This window comes from Eptatretus burgeri, chromosome 14 (assembly GCF_056783735.1).
Source record: "Eptatretus burgeri isolate ZD-2024b chromosome 14, Ebu_testis_v1, whole genome shotgun sequence".
Taxonomy (NCBI): domain Eukaryota; kingdom Metazoa; phylum Chordata; class Myxini; order Myxiniformes; family Myxinidae; genus Eptatretus; species Eptatretus burgeri.
In genome coordinates this window covers 44,411,606-44,430,123 of record NC_140974.1, presented here as the reverse complement: position 1 = coordinate 44,430,123, position 18,518 = coordinate 44,411,606, and the positions used below count along the sequence as shown (strand labels likewise).

Genomic DNA, 18,518 nt, shown 5'->3' with positions numbered 1-18,518 from the left:
CAAGGACCAGATGGTGGAAGCTGAAGGAGGAAGACTGTTGCGTGAAATTTAGGAAGGAGGTGAGACAGGCGTTGGATGGTGGTAAAGATGGGTGGGATGATTGGGCAACGACAGCAGAAGTTGTGAGGGAGATAGCTAGGAAGGTACTTGGTGTGACATCTGGACAGAGGAAGATAAGGAGACTTGGTGGTGGAATGAGGAAGTACAGAAAAGTATAAGGAAGAAGGGGTTGGCGAAAAAGAAGTGGGATAGTCAGAGAGATGAAGAAAGTAGGCAGGAGTACAAGGAGTGGCGTCGAAAGGCAAAAAGAGAGGTGGCAAAGGGCAAGGAAAAGGCATATGATGAGCTGTATGAGAAGTTGGATACAAAAGAAGGGGAAAAGGATTTATACCGATTGGCAAGACAGAGGGACCGAGCTGGGAAGGATGTGCTGCAGGTTCGGGTGATAAAGGACGCAAATGGGAATGTGCTGACGAGCGAGGAGAGTGTGTTGAGAAGGTGGATGGAGTACTTTGAGGAGCTGATTAATGAAGAAAATGAGAGAGAGAAGGTTGGAAGAGGTGGAGATGGTGAATCAGGAAGTGGGGTGGATCAGAAAGGATGAAGTGAGGACTGCTATGAAGAAGATGAAAAGTGGAAATGCGGTTGGCCCAGATGGTATACCAGTGGAGGCATGGAAATGCTTAGGAGAGATGGCAGTGGGGTTGTTAACCAGATTGTTTAATAAAGTCTTCGAAAGTGAGAGGATGCCGGAGGAGTGGAGATTAAGTGTACTGGTTCCGATTTTCAAGAATAAAGGTGATGTGCAGAGCTGTGGAAATTACAGAGGGATAAAGTTGTTAAGCCACACCATGAAGTTGTAGGAAAGAGTAGTGGAAGCTCGGTTGAGAGGAGAGGTGACGATCTGTGAGCAGCAATATGGGTTTATGCCAGGAAAGAGCACCACTGATGTGATGTTTGCTTTGAGAATGTTGATGGAGAAGTATAGGGAAGGCCAGAAGGAGTTACATTGTGTGTTTGTGGATTTAGAGAAAGCTTATGATAGGGTGCCAAGAGCGGAGTTGTGGTATTGTTTGAGGAAGTCGGGAGTGGTGGAGAAGTATGTGAGGATTGTGCAGGATATGTATGAGGACAGTGTGACAGCGGTGAGGTGTGTGGTAGGAATGATGGACCGGTTTAAGGTTAAAGTGGGATTGCACCAAGGATCGACTCTGACCCCTTTCCTGTTTGCAATGGTGATGGACAGGTTGACGGACGAGATCAGACTGGAGTCTCCATGGACTATGATGTTCGTGGATGACATCATGATCTGTAGGGAGAGTAGGGAGCAGGCTGAAGCGAGCCTTGAGAGGTGGAGGTATGCACTGGAGAGAAGGGGAATGATAGTCAGTAGGAGTAAGACGGAGTACATGTGCATAAATGAGAGGGAGGGTGGTGGTATGGTACGGTTGCAAGGAGTTGAGGTGGGAAAGGTGGATTGGTTTAAATACTTGGGATCAACTGTCCAAAGTAACGGAGAGTGTGGGAGAGAAGTGAAAAAGAGTGCAGGCAGGATGGAATGGGTGGAGAAGAGTTGCAGGAGTGATTTGTGACAGAAGGGTAGCTGCAAGAGTGAAGGGGAAAGTATATAAGACGGTCGTGAGACCAGCTATGTTGTATGGTTTGGAGGCGGTGGCACTAACAATAAGACAGGAAGTGGAGCTGGAGGTGGCAGAGTTAAAGATGCTGCGATTCTCGTTGGGAGTGACGAGGATGGATAGGATAAGAAATGAGTATATTAGAGGGACAGCGCAGGTAGGACGGTTTGGAGACAAAGTGAGAGAGGCGATATTGAGATGGTTTGGACATGTGCACAGGAGGGAAACGGAGTATATCGGGAGAAGGATGTTGAAGATGGAGCCGCCAGGCAGGAGGAGAAGAGGAAGGCCAAAGAAGAGGTTCATGGATGCGGTGAGGGCGCACATGCGGGTGGTTGGAGTGTCAATGGAAGATGTGGAGGATAGAGCGAAATGGAGACGGTTGACCCCTAACGGGAGCAAGCCGAAAGAGGAAGAAGAAGATATATATATATATATATATATATATATATATATATATATATATATATATATATATCCATTTATTGTTTTATATATCTATGAGCTGAAGTACCCGGTAATACCTGGGAAATTTGCCCTATTTTCCTCACGCTAGTTAGACTGAGGCATTAGTTGTATGGAGAAAATTAGGAAGGCTTCTTTTATTCCTCAGATTTATGGAAGGAAGGCTTTCCTCATTCCTCATGCTGCCGTAATCCTCAGAGAGGTCATAGTTGAAGGTGGCCTTGAGCCACTCAATGTTTCTTGCAGCAGTGGAAACTGTCCTTGAAGTCTTGCCAAAACCCGGACCTAGAAAGCTGGAACGTGAGTTTTGTGCTTCTCTCGCCCGTCGGTGTGACGCTCTATTTGCAGTTAGGCGATGCTCTCTCTCTCTCTCTGCAGCTGACTCTGCTTGCCTGGCTCTTTCATGAGCAGATCTATCAGCAGTTAGCTGTTGCCGTGTGCGTGCAGTTCAAGAATTAAAATAACAGGAGAATGTGTATGTTTAAAAAGTCAACGACTACGAACATTTTGTATTTCAAAAAACCCTCGCGTTTTAAACCATGAATCCTTTTGTTACGATTAATACGCCAGCGCACTATTCGAAAGGCTTTTTTTTAATGGGAATTTTTTTTTTTAATATATATATTCTTTTTTTATATATTTTTTTTCATTTTTATGGAAAGCCACTTTGCGCATCCTGGAGCTGAATGTTAGTTCTATATATGTGTAAAGTTTCATCAAGATCGGTTCACTGGTCTAGGAGCTTATTCGTTCCAAAAAAACACACGGACAGACAGAAGGACTGCCATTTATATAGTAGATTTTTATATCTCTTGATATATCTTCATTTATGTATCTATTGAAACCCAATTTTTAGTCTTGGATGGAAGAGGGGTGTTTTTAGTTTTCAGATATATATATATATATATATATATATATATATATATATATATATATATATATATATATATATATATATATGTGTGTATATATATATATATATATATATATATATATATATCTTTGTGCAGGGGTCAGGCATCACAAACCTATGGTTATATAAGACTATGAGATGTGCCTGCAGAAGATAGGACTTTGTACATTCGAAAGGTGATTTTGATGGGATCTGATTTAGATGTTTAAGATAATGAAGGGGAGATAGTGGGGCAACTGTGCTAAATATATCATAACAATTGTGCATTTTGTGAAGAAAGCACCAAATTTGGCACACTAGTAGCGTATCATTTTATGAACAGATATGGATATTGGGCCATCTCAAATTCAGCCACTGATGGCTGTGGCAGCCATTTTCCACTGCCATCAAAAATTTGAGATGGCCCAATATCCAAATCTGTTCATAATATGATAGGCTACTAGTGTGCCAAAGTTGGTGCTTTCCTCACAAAATGCACAGTTGTTATGCTAAGTTGCCCCACTAAGAGACAAAATAAATGCATTCGTGTTTTCAACAAAGTGAACAGTTGCAGGACCAGAGACCAAAGCCTGAGAGTAAAGAGGAGTGTTCGGATGGTATGAAGCTGGTAAGGCATAGTCTTTCACTCAGAGAGTAGTTTAGGCATGCAATGGTCTCCCTAGAAATGTAGTGGCAGCAGAAACTGTACACAGACAGTCCCCAGTTTCTCAACACATTGTGTTCTTGAAGGTGTGTTTGTAAGGTAGATGTTTGTAAACCGAAACAATGAATCCCCTTTAAATACATGTAATAAGTGATTAATTGGTTCCAGAACATAAATGAAACCCAATTTTTAGTAAATGTACTTTTTATATTAAAAAATAATAAATTGGAGTAAATTGAACGTGTGTTGTATGAGGGAAGATGAGGGTAACGAGCTGGTTAGAGAGGTTTATTCTGAAGCAGGTGCTGTCTCTTGTTGGTAAGGAAACCGTGGTAGAGAGAATGTGTGAAATGGCGGAAGTATTGTGGTGAAGTCGTGTAAATGAGGTGTGAATTATGGTGTGAATGGGTAATTAACTTTCAAGGTCCTCTCGATTTCCTGCATTTTGCGCTTAGTGCGGCATGTTCAAAAAAAATCTGAGTTCATCTGAATGGATCAGTGTTCGAAAGACCAAAACATGATTATAAAGTATAATGTTCGTATAAATGGATGTTCAGAAGCCAGGTGTTCACAAACCGGGGGCCTGCATAGGTTTAAACGGGAATGAGATAGGTAATGAGAATCATTGGGATTAGAGGAGTATATTAGCAAGACTAGTGGGTAGTTTGGGGTATGGATGGGTGATTTATTTATTTATTTTAGTCACACTACAGGGGAAGAGTCAAACTCAAAACAAAGAGGGGACCCCTTGGTGAAAAAGCAAAGAAAGAAGATGGGAAAATGTCATAAATAAATGAGTTCTAAATGAATGATTCGTGTTTTGAATTGTTGCCATTTGATATAACTCATGGACACACTGCTGGGGAGGCTGTTCCAAAGAGAGGCAGTGGGGAGGAAAAAGAAAGAGGCATGGCAATTGGTATGGAGGGAAGGGGTGTAATGCAGAAAATGTGACGAGTAGAAGCTCGGAGGGTGTTACGAACAGAGTAAGGAGGAGAAGGGAGAGAAACAGAGTTTGACAGAGCACTGACTGTGGTAGTAATAGGAGTAGGAGTAGAAGAGGCACTGGAAAGATACTGCTTATTGGTGGGCCAAAGGTTGGAGATGGCTAGACAAAGTAGGATCATTAATAAGTCAGACAGCCTTGACTTGGACGTGATATAGAACACCGATGCCTGACAGAGGAGTTCCACCCCAGACATGGGAGCAGTATTCCATCACCGATCTTAGTTGGGATTTGTCAAGGGTGAGAACCTGATGGGAGTTGAAGTACTTGTGAACTCTGAAGAGGAAACCAAATTTCTTGGAATCAGATTCGGTCATATCGAAGAAGTGAAGCTGCCAGGAGAGATGGTTGAAGGTGTGACACCGAGTATATTCACAGAGGACTGCTGGAGATGAGAAGCAGAGGGATGGCTGTGTTGATCCTGCTGGATATGAGGGTTTTAGTCTTGGACGGAATGAAGGATAAAAGGTTGTTGGAACTCCACTGGAGGATGATATTGAGATCACGACTGATGGAAGCTACAGTCAAGAGGTGTGATCGGCAGTCTCAAAGAATTGTCAATTCCTCCTGTACATTTGAGTCATTTATTAAAAACAAACAAAAAACAAACACAAACACATCGACATGGGGAATTCAGAGGAGATTCAACAAGCAACACAGTCTTCCTCTGATTCTGCAGGAAATAGAGATTTTGAATTAGTAACATTCAGGAAGACGGTGTCTGGTCATCCTCGAGATATAATGGCACCAAGGCTGGCGTTTTGGCGTTCAGGGCAGAGATCACTCATAGCCTTATTGCAGCGGCCCTCAGCTTAAATTCAAAGGGCTGGAGAATATTTATGATCTGAAGTTTGATAGGAGTTCTGGACATTACCTTCACACACATTCCATTTAAGCTGGACTCCTGATTCCAGCCAGACTTTCAGACACCAGTGTATAATTATTTATATAAGAATCCCTTAATAAGCTGAGTAGAATAAAAGATGATTCTATTCTACTGAATAAAGATTAAAGATTATTTGGAAGGCCAATCTGTTTTGGGGAAGAGGGGTGTTTTTACTTATCAGACTGGTAACCTTCCAATACAGTTAAGAGATATAAGGTCGTTTAAAATGCAAATATATATCTTATTAAAATAGATACATGTTCGAGCACATAGATGTAATAATCATGTTGTATTTGAATACAATTTCCCATTAAAGGGTTATAACAATACATTGTGCTATATGCTAAAACATTTACTTTTTCAACTTAATTATCAATCAAGTATCATTGGCAACATCTTTTATATCTTTTTATCACCCTTAAACCCATGATGCTAATTATAGAGAGATTTGCATCCACAACAGCAAAAGACTGAGAGGAGGTGTACTGGGATTTATAACTTCAGAAGATGTGGAGGGTGGAGTTGTCAGCAAATAAATGGACAGAGTTGTTAGTAACTGTGAGGAGGCCATTGATGAGAAGAATAAAGAGGGAAGGTGAGATGACAGAACTTTAAGGAACACCAGAATTAATGTGGTGGGGCTCAGAAAGGGCACCATCAATGCAGGTAAAGATAAATTTCCCAGCAAAGAATCTGGAAAACCTGATGAGCTGAGGCTGAATACCATACATTGGGAGCTTTGCAAGGAATCCTTTGTGCCAGATCCTGTCAAAGTATTTGCTGATGTGTAGCTCAACAACTCCAATTTCTCCAAAGTGCTCCATGGCTGAAGAACATTATTTGGCAAAGTAGGCCAGGGGTCACCAGTGGACCGAGCTTTGTGGAAGCCATATTGGTGGTCATTAAAGAGAGAGCAGGATTTGAGGTGGGTTCAAAATTGTTTATTGATGAGACTCCATGACTTTGGAAATATTGGAGGAGGAGGGGGTTGGATGGTAATTGGAGAGATCAGACATGTTGCCCTTCTTTGGGAAAGCGCAGGCTAACGTGGTCCCCGGAGTACTCTGTGACACAAGATTATCAATCAGTTACCATATAGCGGATTCTGCAAAGAGAGCCAACTCCAAGCTAGGTATCATTAGAAGAGCATTCTCATCACCAGACAGGAAGAGACTTGTTCTGCTATACAAATGAATTGTATATCCAACATTAGAATACGGCAATACAGTCTGCTACCCTTTATATAAAAGGGATGAAGACCATCTTCAGACTTAAGTGCAACAGAGGGCAACCAGACTGGTCCCAGAACTCTGTAGACCTGAACACCTGGAAACAGCTCAGCACACCCACTCTACTTTGTAGACGACAGAGATTTTCAAGATTTTCCAAGGGCTGGATCATGTCGACGATAACAAGTTTTTATTTTATTTTCGATGAGTTGTCCAGGATGAGAGGTTAAAAGAAGTTTCATTTTCAAACAAAAATTTGAGAGTGTGCCTTTTCTGCAAGGATATTAATAACTGAAATTCTCTCCATGGTTTTGTCATTGAGCCAGTGACTCTAAACCTGTTTAAGTCTATGCTTGAGAAGTAAAGGTCCAACAACACCTTGAAGTACAATCCATAAGTTAAAGTTCCAGATTCTGTGATGAGAGGAAAATTAATCCATTGAATTTGTGTGTAGCCCATGGCCACGCACAAGGTGGACAGTATGGATACAGAACCAAACTCTCAGGAAGGAAAAACTGAAAATTTGGAAGGAAGTAGGCTTGGGGGTGTTGGTGGTGGTTGGGTGGGGGGGGCTAATGGGTATAGAAGAGATCATGGTTTGGTTGAGGGGTAATCCGAGATGGTGAACAGCTATCTTGAAGACCTGGTGAGAAGATTTCATTTTCTATATTTGAATATGGAAAAATTCAGACAGCACAAGATGCATACAACACCCACATATCACACAAAACCGGTCCAGAGCTATCTATCTCTCTGATCGATGTCCTTGTGCCTAAATATCTTATCAAATTCTATTTCAACCTATCTAGCTAGGGTACCTAATGCTACTCCCTTTCCAAAGAACACCTTTCCATATGTGGACAATCCTTTGTGAAATACCCTTGCCTTACATCCATAAAAACTCTTCTCTTCTTTCACTCTCTAGCTCTGGCCCCTATGCCTGCCACTGCCAATTGTGGTGGTGGTGGGGGGGGGGGGTGGTGGGAACTTGCATCCATTTAAACTCCCTCATAATTGCTTCCTTTCCAATGTAACATGACCAATCTCCCTCATTCATAAGTTTTGGTCTATCTAACCCTGCAATCAATCTCGTATAACTGTATGCCAGACCCCTTGTATGGCTGCTGTAATGTCCTTCCTCAGATGCAGCCACCAAAACTGTACACTCTTATCTAGGTGAGGCCTCTCTAAATTCCCATATAAGGTTAACAACACCTGTGATGATCTCTAAATTATGTCTCTTGGAATACAATCTAAAACCTTGTTAATGTCTCCTAAAGCTGCCTGGCATTGCTACACCATATCGACAACTTCCCCCAGATCATTTTCCTGTGTCACATACTCCAAAGCGACCCATTGCATGATATAAATGTTGTTGGGCCTCAGACATGCCCCTCTTGGTTGGCACTCATGAACCAACAGACACATTAATTAACCACTCTGCCAGAAATGCCTGGTCAAAGGAAAGAAGAACCATGGCATGAGCCCAAGGGCAGAGAAAACCATTATTTTGAGAAACAGTTTTAAAGTATCTACATTTTATTTTATTCTCAAACTGTTCTTTCGACATCTACTCGTTTATCTTTTTATGGATTCTTATTTCCATTCTCTACTCGAACCACGCCTACCCCAACACCACCGTCCTGTGCACTAAAAAATCCACATGCATACCAAGGATCTCTTCCACATGAGTCTATCATTCATTTTTACTCCTTTGCCACAGTGCTGAAAAAGGTGACCAATTTGCTATAAGTAGAGAACCCATCGTAAATATTCAGGCTCATCAGCAATGATTCCCACGAGTCAGAGCTTTCCCTGTCTTCTTGGAAGGCAATCTGAAAGAGCAGCACGATTGTCTGTCCGACGATGTTCCGATGACTGATGTGCAAAGCAGCGATAGCACCAAATCTGCAGGATCTGCATGAACAAGTAACTACTCGCTATAAAACAGAAATGCCATGGCTTAAGAAATGACAGTTCTTGTTCAGAGTGCTTATACAAGGTGCCCATTCAGCTCTCAGACAAGAGGTAGGTGGTGAGAGATCGCCATTGAGTGTGGTGGGCAAATCAAGGAAGGTGTTCGACTGATGGGAATGATATCCCAACAAGGTTGCTCTTTTTTTGCACCAAACACATTTGCTAGTGATATTTCAGTGTAGCCACAAAACTTTCACATGGAGCATGGCGTGAACAGTTTGGAAAGAGGGAAGGAAACGAAACTGTGAATGAGAGGCAGAAGAAAGTTTGGAGAAGACACACTCATGTACAATATGGCTCAGTTCAATTATCACTTCAAATTAAGTAATTAGCAGAAACAAAATACTTTCTAATAATACTATGGCTGGAATTGTGCAAGACATTTCTTGCTTAGACATTTGCAGCATTTGCCAGATTACAAATCTCAACTTCCTCTCGCTTCCAGAATTGAGCAACATTGAGGAATCATCAATTTTCAAATTGCTATTCAGACTTCAGTCTCGCAGCCAATTGCTCTCAAAATTGCAATCCCCCCTAGGTTTGGCCATGCAGCTCGAGGCACAAAGTGCAAACAGATGCTTTTATGATGATGCCATTGCAATTTTTCCCCCCCTTGTCTCAAATTACAGATTTTGCCACAATCCAATTATCACCGAGATTCACACCGGGCACTGCGAGAAAGTGCAGAGGGTAGTTTTGAAAGTGGGAAATTGTTTTAATTTCTCTTCCAAAGTTTGCTCCCTTTTCAGTACCCGTTCGCTAGTTATGTGACAGGTAAACAATATATACGAGGATTTGTGTATGAGGTAAAAGGAAAATCTGCTCATTTCGCTTGCACTGCATCCCTACCTCGACACTAATGCAAAACACAAGGGACATCATAGGCAGCCAAACTCAACAGGTAAAGGGGGGGAGGGATGTTTCGAGTTATTTTTAAAACATATTTTTCCATTAGTTGAGGCTCATCGAGCAGCTAGCTGAAGGACAGGGGTTTACATACGGCGCAGACGGGGTCAGGAGAAAAAACAAAAACAAAACGTATAAATCCAATCTACTTTATGAGCCCCCAACCAGGTTTCCAATATGAATTCAATATTGGGGATTGAGGCAAGTCAAATGATTTTAGTTTCGGAACCAAACGTCGCGGGACAAATGATTTTATTTCCAAATTTTGGCAATTTTTTCAAAACTATTATGGGAGAGAATAGTACAGAATAGTACCATATATGCTTTCGGGAACCATTATTTATTTGTATACACTTTACCATCTCCACTACCAAGCACAAAACCAAATTATTTACATCCACTTTACCATCACTGCAACCTACATTCCACTTTGAATTATTAAATTATTGATGTACCTTTTACAATTTTACATTAATATATTAATTTCTTTATTTATATACCCTTCACCATTTTTATTACCAAAACACAACTTGAATTCTTTATTGACATACACTTTATCATCTGCACCACCAATACATGTTTGAATTATTTATTTATATACACTTTATCATGTCCACTTCCAACACAAACTTTGAATTATATATTTATTTATGTACCTATTACCATTCCACACCTCCATACATGTCACCAATCTGAATTATTTATTTATTTATATATATTTTTCCATTCCACAACCTACATATTACCAATCTGAAGTCTTTATTTATTCACATATGCTTTACCAACTTTACCATCCACACGACCAACACACAACTTGAATTCTATATTTACACATTACCATCTGCAGTATCAATGCACGTTTGAATTATTTATTTATATTTAATTTCCCATCTCCATGACCAACACACGTTTCAATTATTTATTATTAGCTCACCTGGAATGTAGTTCCAGGTCGCTTATAGGATTGCGTGTCGTCCGTCTGTCTGTCCCTCCGTAAACAATTGCAATTCTTCTCCAAAACTGGGATTGTGACCAAAGTTGGCTAAAATTATATTTGGTGTGTTGTAACACAAGTGTGTTCACGGCATTAAAAAAGTCGTGCTCTAAGGGGGTCAACCAGGGGTCAAAGTGAGTCCAGATTTGACCACCCAAAAATAGGTATTTGCTTTTTCCTCTGAAACTACACATATGATTCTAATGAAACTTGACCACAACCTTCATCACCCGTGATATACCAAGTCTAGTGCACGACAATACAAAAAAAAAAAAAATCGGGGTCTAAGTGGTTCTCAGGGGGTGGTTGCCCCACAAAATAGGTATTTACTTTTTTCTCCGTTAGATATTTTGTGGGTCATCCTTGTCTACCAGTGGTTCCCTAGTTATGTTATCCAACCAATACCAGGTGAGTGCCCAGGGGTATTGCCGCTATTTATTTTACCTACGACAGTGTTGCAGGTCTACATTGGGCCATGGCAGTCATAGCCTTAGGGGGTTGGTGAGAGGGAAAACACGCAAACCCCACCCCCCCGCCCCAGCCGAAGGGCCTCGCCACCTGGACTATAACCTTCCCGGGGCCCATCCCGACATTTTTTGTTTCAGAGGTTCCCTCTTATCTTTCACCGTTCAGGAGATTGGTGTGTACAGAGCCAAAGGGGGTTGGTGAGGGGAAACCCTACCCCCCCCCCCAGCCGAGGGGCCTCGACACCTAGCCTGTAACCTTCCTGGGGCCCATCCTGACATTTTTGTTTCAGAGGTTCCCTCGTATCTTTCACTGTTCAGGAGATCAGCGCATGCAGACAAACAAACACACAAACAAACAAACACACAAACAAACAAACAAACAAAAACTTCAAATGATATATTAGATTTGGAGAAGACAAATTAATAATTTTGTCAAAAGGTCAAACATACCGCTTAGCATACTGAACAAGAAGAAGTCCGAATTCAAAGCGGATTGGCTTTGCATTTTCAGATGCTTTCCAGTTGTATTTCAAGTGTGGAAAAGCAAATGCATGAAGGACAAAATACAATGTCTGCAACCAACATAGTGCCAAGATTAGCGTTTTGTACATTAATTTCATGCAAGTCGCTGTGCTTAAATCAATATCACATGTGGTGCACTTGCTCCATGTCATACTAATGCCTTGTTTCTACCTGTGCTAACTCCATCATGCTGGTTCTACATTTTGTAATCCTGATGGTGGTCTTATGTTATGATTCTCAGAAGACAAACAGGTTTTGGAGACAATTAATTGGTTCACGAGTCAGTAAGTGACCACTATATTCGTTATGGGTGTGTGTCTGTCTGTCTGTCCCGAGCATAGCTCCATGGGTTTTGATCCGATCTTGATAAAAGTAGGGTTCGAGGTTTGTATCATGATCTAGTTGTGTTTTCCTGAGAATGGGCATGGTGCGCCCATTATGGGCGGAGCCACGCCCAAAAAACGCGTTTTTAGGGGGTAGCCGGTTTCAAGTTACATCTTCTCCGAGTGGGTTTGTCGAATCTGGCAGGGGTTTCGGTATTTGGTTAGCCCAATGGCACCTGCATAGCCCCATGGAGCTCGATTTTTCATTTTCGTCCCAAGGTCACGGTCACAAGATCACGAACTTAGAAAATGTCAAAAAAATCAATAAATTGGGCATTGAGCTCCTCAGGTTTTCAACTGTTTCGAATGAAAGTTGGTATGCAAGTAGTGCTCTTCGAGAACTATAACTTTCATCATTTATGTTTTTCCCGATTCCCGCCAGTTTGCCCGTGGCGTCCCCTCGAAGGTCAAAAAATATAAAAGGCAAACCGAGTACATTGCTCGTGAACCATCGCCGTCTCCAGACTTGTCTGTTCTTACACTTCTCTAACCATCAAATCACTGTGCAACAGAAATGTATATGTCATGAGGCACAGATTTCAAGCTATTGAGACAATATTGACTCACACTCACCAGTGGGTGTGTGAGAGTGTGTTCCATCACAAGGCCGTGTTGTCATAGTAATGAGTGTTATGGTCGATCATGCTAGGTACAGTTCTCACTGGGGTAACCATATGACATGGCCAAAATGCCTACCTGCAGGTGAAGTTTCTCTGTGGGTAACACCTTGCCAGGGAAGCTTTGGTGCTGCTATAAGAACATCAGGAAACAAAGTTTATTGCCCAACAATGAGCAACTTCGGTTCAGCAAGGTCACAATGTTGCCTCGTCTCTACTGTCTCAAACAAACTGTTTAGCTTGGAGCAAAATCCAATGGATCAAGTCCATAACAAATGGAACATTCCACTTGGCAGGGTGCATGACGCAATATGTCGATGGCTTTGCACCAAACTCTAATTACTCGGTGCATTTACACTGAAAAATTGATGGTCAGATAGTTGAACTGTAATAGTCATGATACTCATGTAGAAAGATACTCATAGTTGAATATAGTTGAAAGAAAAATCTGCTTTGTGAAAAAGTATAGTATTGGCCAAACTCATACTCCCTCTCACTCAGATGAACTCCACTGAACTCAAATTGATGAACCATTGCTCAAGTAACTTCAGGATTTATCATCCATTTTTAATGTTCATTGTATTTCAAAACCACAAGCTCTTTTTGTAGCTGTGAGGTGAACCAAGTTACCTGTACTGCATGAGGTGCTTTTGTCTAATAGTGGTGGTACATAGGAAATGTGGAGTATTTTTTAAAACGCAGGAAGACGTTACGAAGAACAGAGTGCTTTTGTGATACGTACCTCCATATTTGGGTGCTTCAGAGTAGATCGTCCATCAACATAATGGAAAAACAAACAGGAAAGGTACAGGTCACACAATTATAAGTTCCTTTTTCTTCAAACACGGCCTATGCTGCTTTAGTGCATTGTTGTATGCTGAGTCCCCAGCTGATAACAATGTATATACATCCTCCGTATCACTATGGTGAGACCCAGCACAGCCTCTTGAGAAGAAGCTGTGAGAAAAGCAATCTGGTGGTGATGGCAGTGATTTTTTTGATTTTTTTTTTTAAACAAAAGGATACTTTCTCTCGTGCACCAGTTTTTCTGATCCTAACTGTGGCCATCCTATCCACACCCCTGCAGAGAGGTGTTTGCTGTCAAGCATTTTGCCTTCTCCACATGGAAAGCTAACCAGAGAATGTTTTGCTTCATGTGTATTTATTCTCCGCCCATGTGTGGGGCCGCTGCACGTGGGTGAGAGCGACTTCCCCTGTCTGGCGGGATGTGTGCAAGTATCAAAAAGGCACGGTTTTTACTGACGCATTTGTAGTTTTTTAAATAAAGAAAAGGTGATTTAAACCTTTGCAAGTGTTGGTTAAACTGCTTGGAGTATTCTTATTCAAGAATCGTGATACGTCGGCCGTTCCAGGATACGTTGTCAACTCTGGCTGAAGCTCCCCCTCCATTATCTCCCTCACAAGCCATCTGAACTCAACCTCTAAATCTCATGTACCAAACCCATTCCACTCCATCCCCATCTTACCCCTTGTACTCATTGTCTACTGGACTTTGCATTCTTCTCACCTGAGAAGGTAGATAAATTTCTGTGCAGCCTCAACCCTGCTTTGCAATTGGCCTCAATGGCATCAGTGTCATTGTGGGTCCACCACAATAAAGAAGAAACAAATTGAACAACATTGTGTGATCCATAATTGTGTGGCGCATCGACGGAATTTTAACTGGAATGGCAATTTGAAGATGAAGGATACATGATGAAGGATGAAGGATCTCATACATGTGACTTAAAAATGACAAATAGCATTTTTTTCTTAAATAATTGGTGAACAGATGTAATACTTGGCTATGAAAAGGTTTAGATAAACACACGTTCTTTGATAAATAAATTAAAAACAACACAATGCATTCTCAGTTCAGGAAGATAACAACACAATTATAAGAGAATCAAGAAGCAAAAGGAATTTCCCAAACTCAACTCCAATATTATTTTCACAACATATGCCAATGAAGAAGTGATTCAAGTAGCAGGATTTTCGTGGGGGGTGGGGGGGCGTAGTGTGTAAAGCTAAAAAAGTTGGATCGCTGAGAACATGATGGTGCAGCACCATCATGCAACTCATGACATGAAACACCACGTCAGAAAAGGGAACATTTGTAATATACATATATTGTACTTTACATATATATGTATATATATATATATATATATATATATATATATATATATATATATATATATATATATATATATATATATATATATATATATATAAATATAAATATTACAAGTAGGTTTATCATTAAAGTTTATGAAAATAGTCTTTGTGGTTAATGCTCATGAGGGGGAAAAGAAAAGATGAGGAACAATGTATTGGACACGAATTTAATGATCAAAAGTACTTTTCAGTTACAATCTCACACGAAAACATGGACCGTACACAGCATAACGAAATGAACTGGTCAAGTTTTTAAAATACGTCGAGGCGGGTACTTATTGTTCGCTTCGTCTTGAAATACATTTCCAGTCTTAAAACCCCGCTGAAAGACAATTTCACTGAAAGACTGGAATTACAATCTCACAGGTAAACAGAGGCTGTTTTAATAATAGTCCAGCGAAAAATCATCAAAAAACAACTTTATTCGGTGAAATGGCATTTTATATTATATATTTAGTTACGTATGCACATTGCGACAAAGGTTCCTAATTGAAATGCATAAACATGCAGCCATTTTCCCCAAATTTGTTATATAGTTAGTGAGATTATCATTCCGACAGCCAAAATTGCTATTCTTTGAAAAAATCCAACGTGTGTAACATAACAGAGCAGTTTTTGAGAATTGCGAGTCATTTCAAATTCATCTCAGTACACCCTCGAAAGTCAGGTCAGGTCAGGTATGGGAGCATGCGCTAGAGCAGCGCGTCGCTGCATCCACTTTCCACCGGTACTCCAGTGGCCTCTGTCTGACCATCCCCCAGGCAGATGCCTGACCCATCCCCATCTCCTTGAGATGCTGATCAACCTGCTGCAACCAGGACGCACGTGGTCGGCTCATTGGCCTCCTCCACTCACGAGACTCCCTCGCTGAGAGAATCTGGTGAGCAGGATCAGCGTCAGGAAAACGAGCCACATGTCCATACAGCCGCAGCTGACACTCACGGACTATGGAGGTGACAAATCTCATTTGAGTCTCTCAGCAGCCGCTCATTGGACACAAAGTCCGACCATCGATAGCCAAGGATTCTCCGAAGAGACCTGGTACCAAAGGAATTAAGTCCCCGTCTCAGATCGCTGCTCAGAGTCGAAGTCGCACATCCACAGAGCAAGACTGGAAGCACAAAGGACCTGAAGACTCTGACTTTCATCCTCCTGCACAGGTACCGGCAGCACTACACCCTATGATCCAGTGAATCCATGACTCCCCAGGCCCAACCCAGATGTCTGTTGACCTATCGCTCACATCCAGCAGAGACATGAATATCACTGCCAAGGTAAGTGAATCTCTCCACGACCTCAACACCCTCGCCACAAGCAGGCAAAGACAGGACAGCAGCATCCAAGATGTCATTGAAAGCCTGGATCTTAGTTTTGACCCAGGAAACCCGTAATCCCAGCGGCTCCAACGTCTCATTCAGCACATCTAGGGCCACCAAACGGATATCTAAAGTCTCCGCAAAGATGACAATATCATCTGCGAAATCAAGGTCAGAGATCTTGACATTCCCAAATGATGCAGCAGAGCTTGATCTCTCTAACATCCTCCCCAGAATCGAGTCCATACAAGTGCTGAAAAGTGTGGGGGCCAGTACACACCCCCGACGAACGGCAGTAACAACTGGAAATAAGTCAGAGATGGTATCACCACATCTCACAGCACTCTCAGTACCAGAGGAGAGTTCAGACATCAGATCAATCAGTTTTGGTAGCACCCCACGAAGACCAAGAATCCTCCAAAGGGCATCCCGAATCACTGAATCAAACACTTTACAGAGATCAACATAGGCTGCAAGCAGCCCCTGCCAAAACTCTCATCTGCGTTCGGTGAGGACACGAAGAGCAAGGATACGGTCAATCGTTGACCTCTTTGGTGTAAAGCCTGACTGCTCTGGATGCTGGTGCTCGAGCAGATGGTGGCGAACCCTATCAAGATTTATCCGAGCAAAGACCTTGCCCGACACAGAGCAGTAGTTGTTGAAGTCTTGGCGATCACCCTTCCCTTTCCAGAGAGGGACAACAAGGCCCCTCTTCCACTCAGTTGGGATGATGCCTGTATTCCAGGCAGAGCACAGAACTGCATGCAATGACACGAGGGCAGCATTTCCACCAGCCTTGAGAAGTTCAGCATGGATGCCACAGATCCCTGGAGCTTTACCCCATTTCAACCAGTTGGCCGCAGCCTGTGTTTCCACAGGGTACGGTGGACCACAGTTGATTGGAGGGTCAGCAACAGGGATTGTAACACCCCTGACATCCAACTCGACAGCTGGTGGATCAGCCTGGAACAACCGCTCAAAGTAACCGGCCCAGCGGGCCTTCACTTCGGACTCCTCTGTCAAGAGCCTACCACCCTCTGCTCTCACTGGAGTACACCGAGGGATGGGTTTGGATAAACACAATGTCCAACTTCCCCTGTAAGCAGGATGAGAATCCCTTGACCACAGGTGATGCTCTACCCCCCTCACAGATTCCTCGCACACAGGCCTCCTTGTCCACCCTTAGCGCACATACAGTTTTACGCCTCAGCTCCCTGAACAGCTCAGCTCTGCCATTCAGCCTGGTCCTGCGACTCTGGTCAATGGTATTCAGTGTCCCTTGAGAGACAAAATTCTTCTTTGCCCTATGGTGAGTTCTAAGATATCCACCGGCAACATCAAGGACGGTGGTCTTGAAGGCACTCCACAACTCTTCAGGACCCCCCAAAGCACCTAGACCCCCCAAATCTCCACTCAGCTTGTTTGCAAACTCCTCAGCTACCCTCTCAACCTTGAGCTTGCCGACATCCAGCCTAGGCTGGGATGGTAACATTCTCCTGGATTTAAGGTGTAACTTCAGAGTTTCTACAATAAGCCAGTGGTCAGTACTGAGGAACTGAGCACTCCAATAGACCCTGCAGTTCTGGATCATCCTCCAGCGACCATCAATGAGGACATGGTCAATCTCCTTTGCCACACCGCCAGCGTTGGAATACCAAGTCCAGCGATGAGCTTGTGATCACTTAAACCATGAACCGGCCACCCAAAGTCCATGACTTCTTGCAAAGTCAAGGAACTTCGTGCTGTTCAGCTTCCCAGTTCCAGACCCATGGGGAGCAACACATGTCTCATAACCATCCCTATCAGTTCCAGTCTATGCATTTAAATCCCCCAAGACTAGAAGTGTATCTCGTCTGGGACACTGATCAACCACAGACTCGAGCGTGGCGTAGAATGCGTCCTTCATGGTGAGGTCACTCGCCTCAGTCGGAGCATAACCAGAGACCAGGGAAATGACTCTCAAAGAGTGACGAATCCTTCATCTCATTATATGCTCGTTGACCAGTGTTACCGCAATTATCATTGGAGTCAGCTTGTTGGACACAGCTGCAGCAACTCCTTGGGCATGGTAACCATCAGAGCGACCAGACCAATAATAAGTGTAACCGCCCACCATGATTTCACAGCAATCCGGTTTCCAAACCTCAGAGAGAGCTGCAATACCGATGTCAAAATGCTTGAGCTCAGATGATAACAGAGACCAGTGATCGTCCTCTCTTAGGGATAGGACATTGCAGGCACCCACCCGAAGGGACCCCCTCAGGTTAACCCAAGGAGACCGCCGTCTGGTGGACGACACCTCAGCACCACTCCGACACACTATCCCGCAATCTGACCCGAGAATGTTACCCCGTGGTTTCCCTCCTCTCATCAACGTTT

The 18,518-nt window shown here is 42.7% G+C and overlaps 1 protein-coding gene across 9 annotated transcripts in view; it reads right to left on the bottom strand.

The window, feature by feature from the left end:
• The window catches only part of LOC147013064 (netrin-G1-like), a 247,762-nt gene that overhangs the window by 62,045 nt on the left and 167,199 nt on the right, over positions 1-18,518 (bottom strand). For 6 of the 9 annotated variants that reach the window (XM_085854571.1, XM_085854567.1, XM_085854566.1 and 3 more), the window contains one exon: positions 13,388-13,402. The exons of the other annotated variants lie outside the window; for them this stretch is intronic. In XM_085854571.1, coding sequence (XP_085710697.1) covers positions 13,388-13,402 — 15 coding nt within the window. The remainder of the gene's footprint in view (positions 1-13,387; positions 13,403-18,518) is intronic. 9 annotated transcript variants of the gene reach the window in all.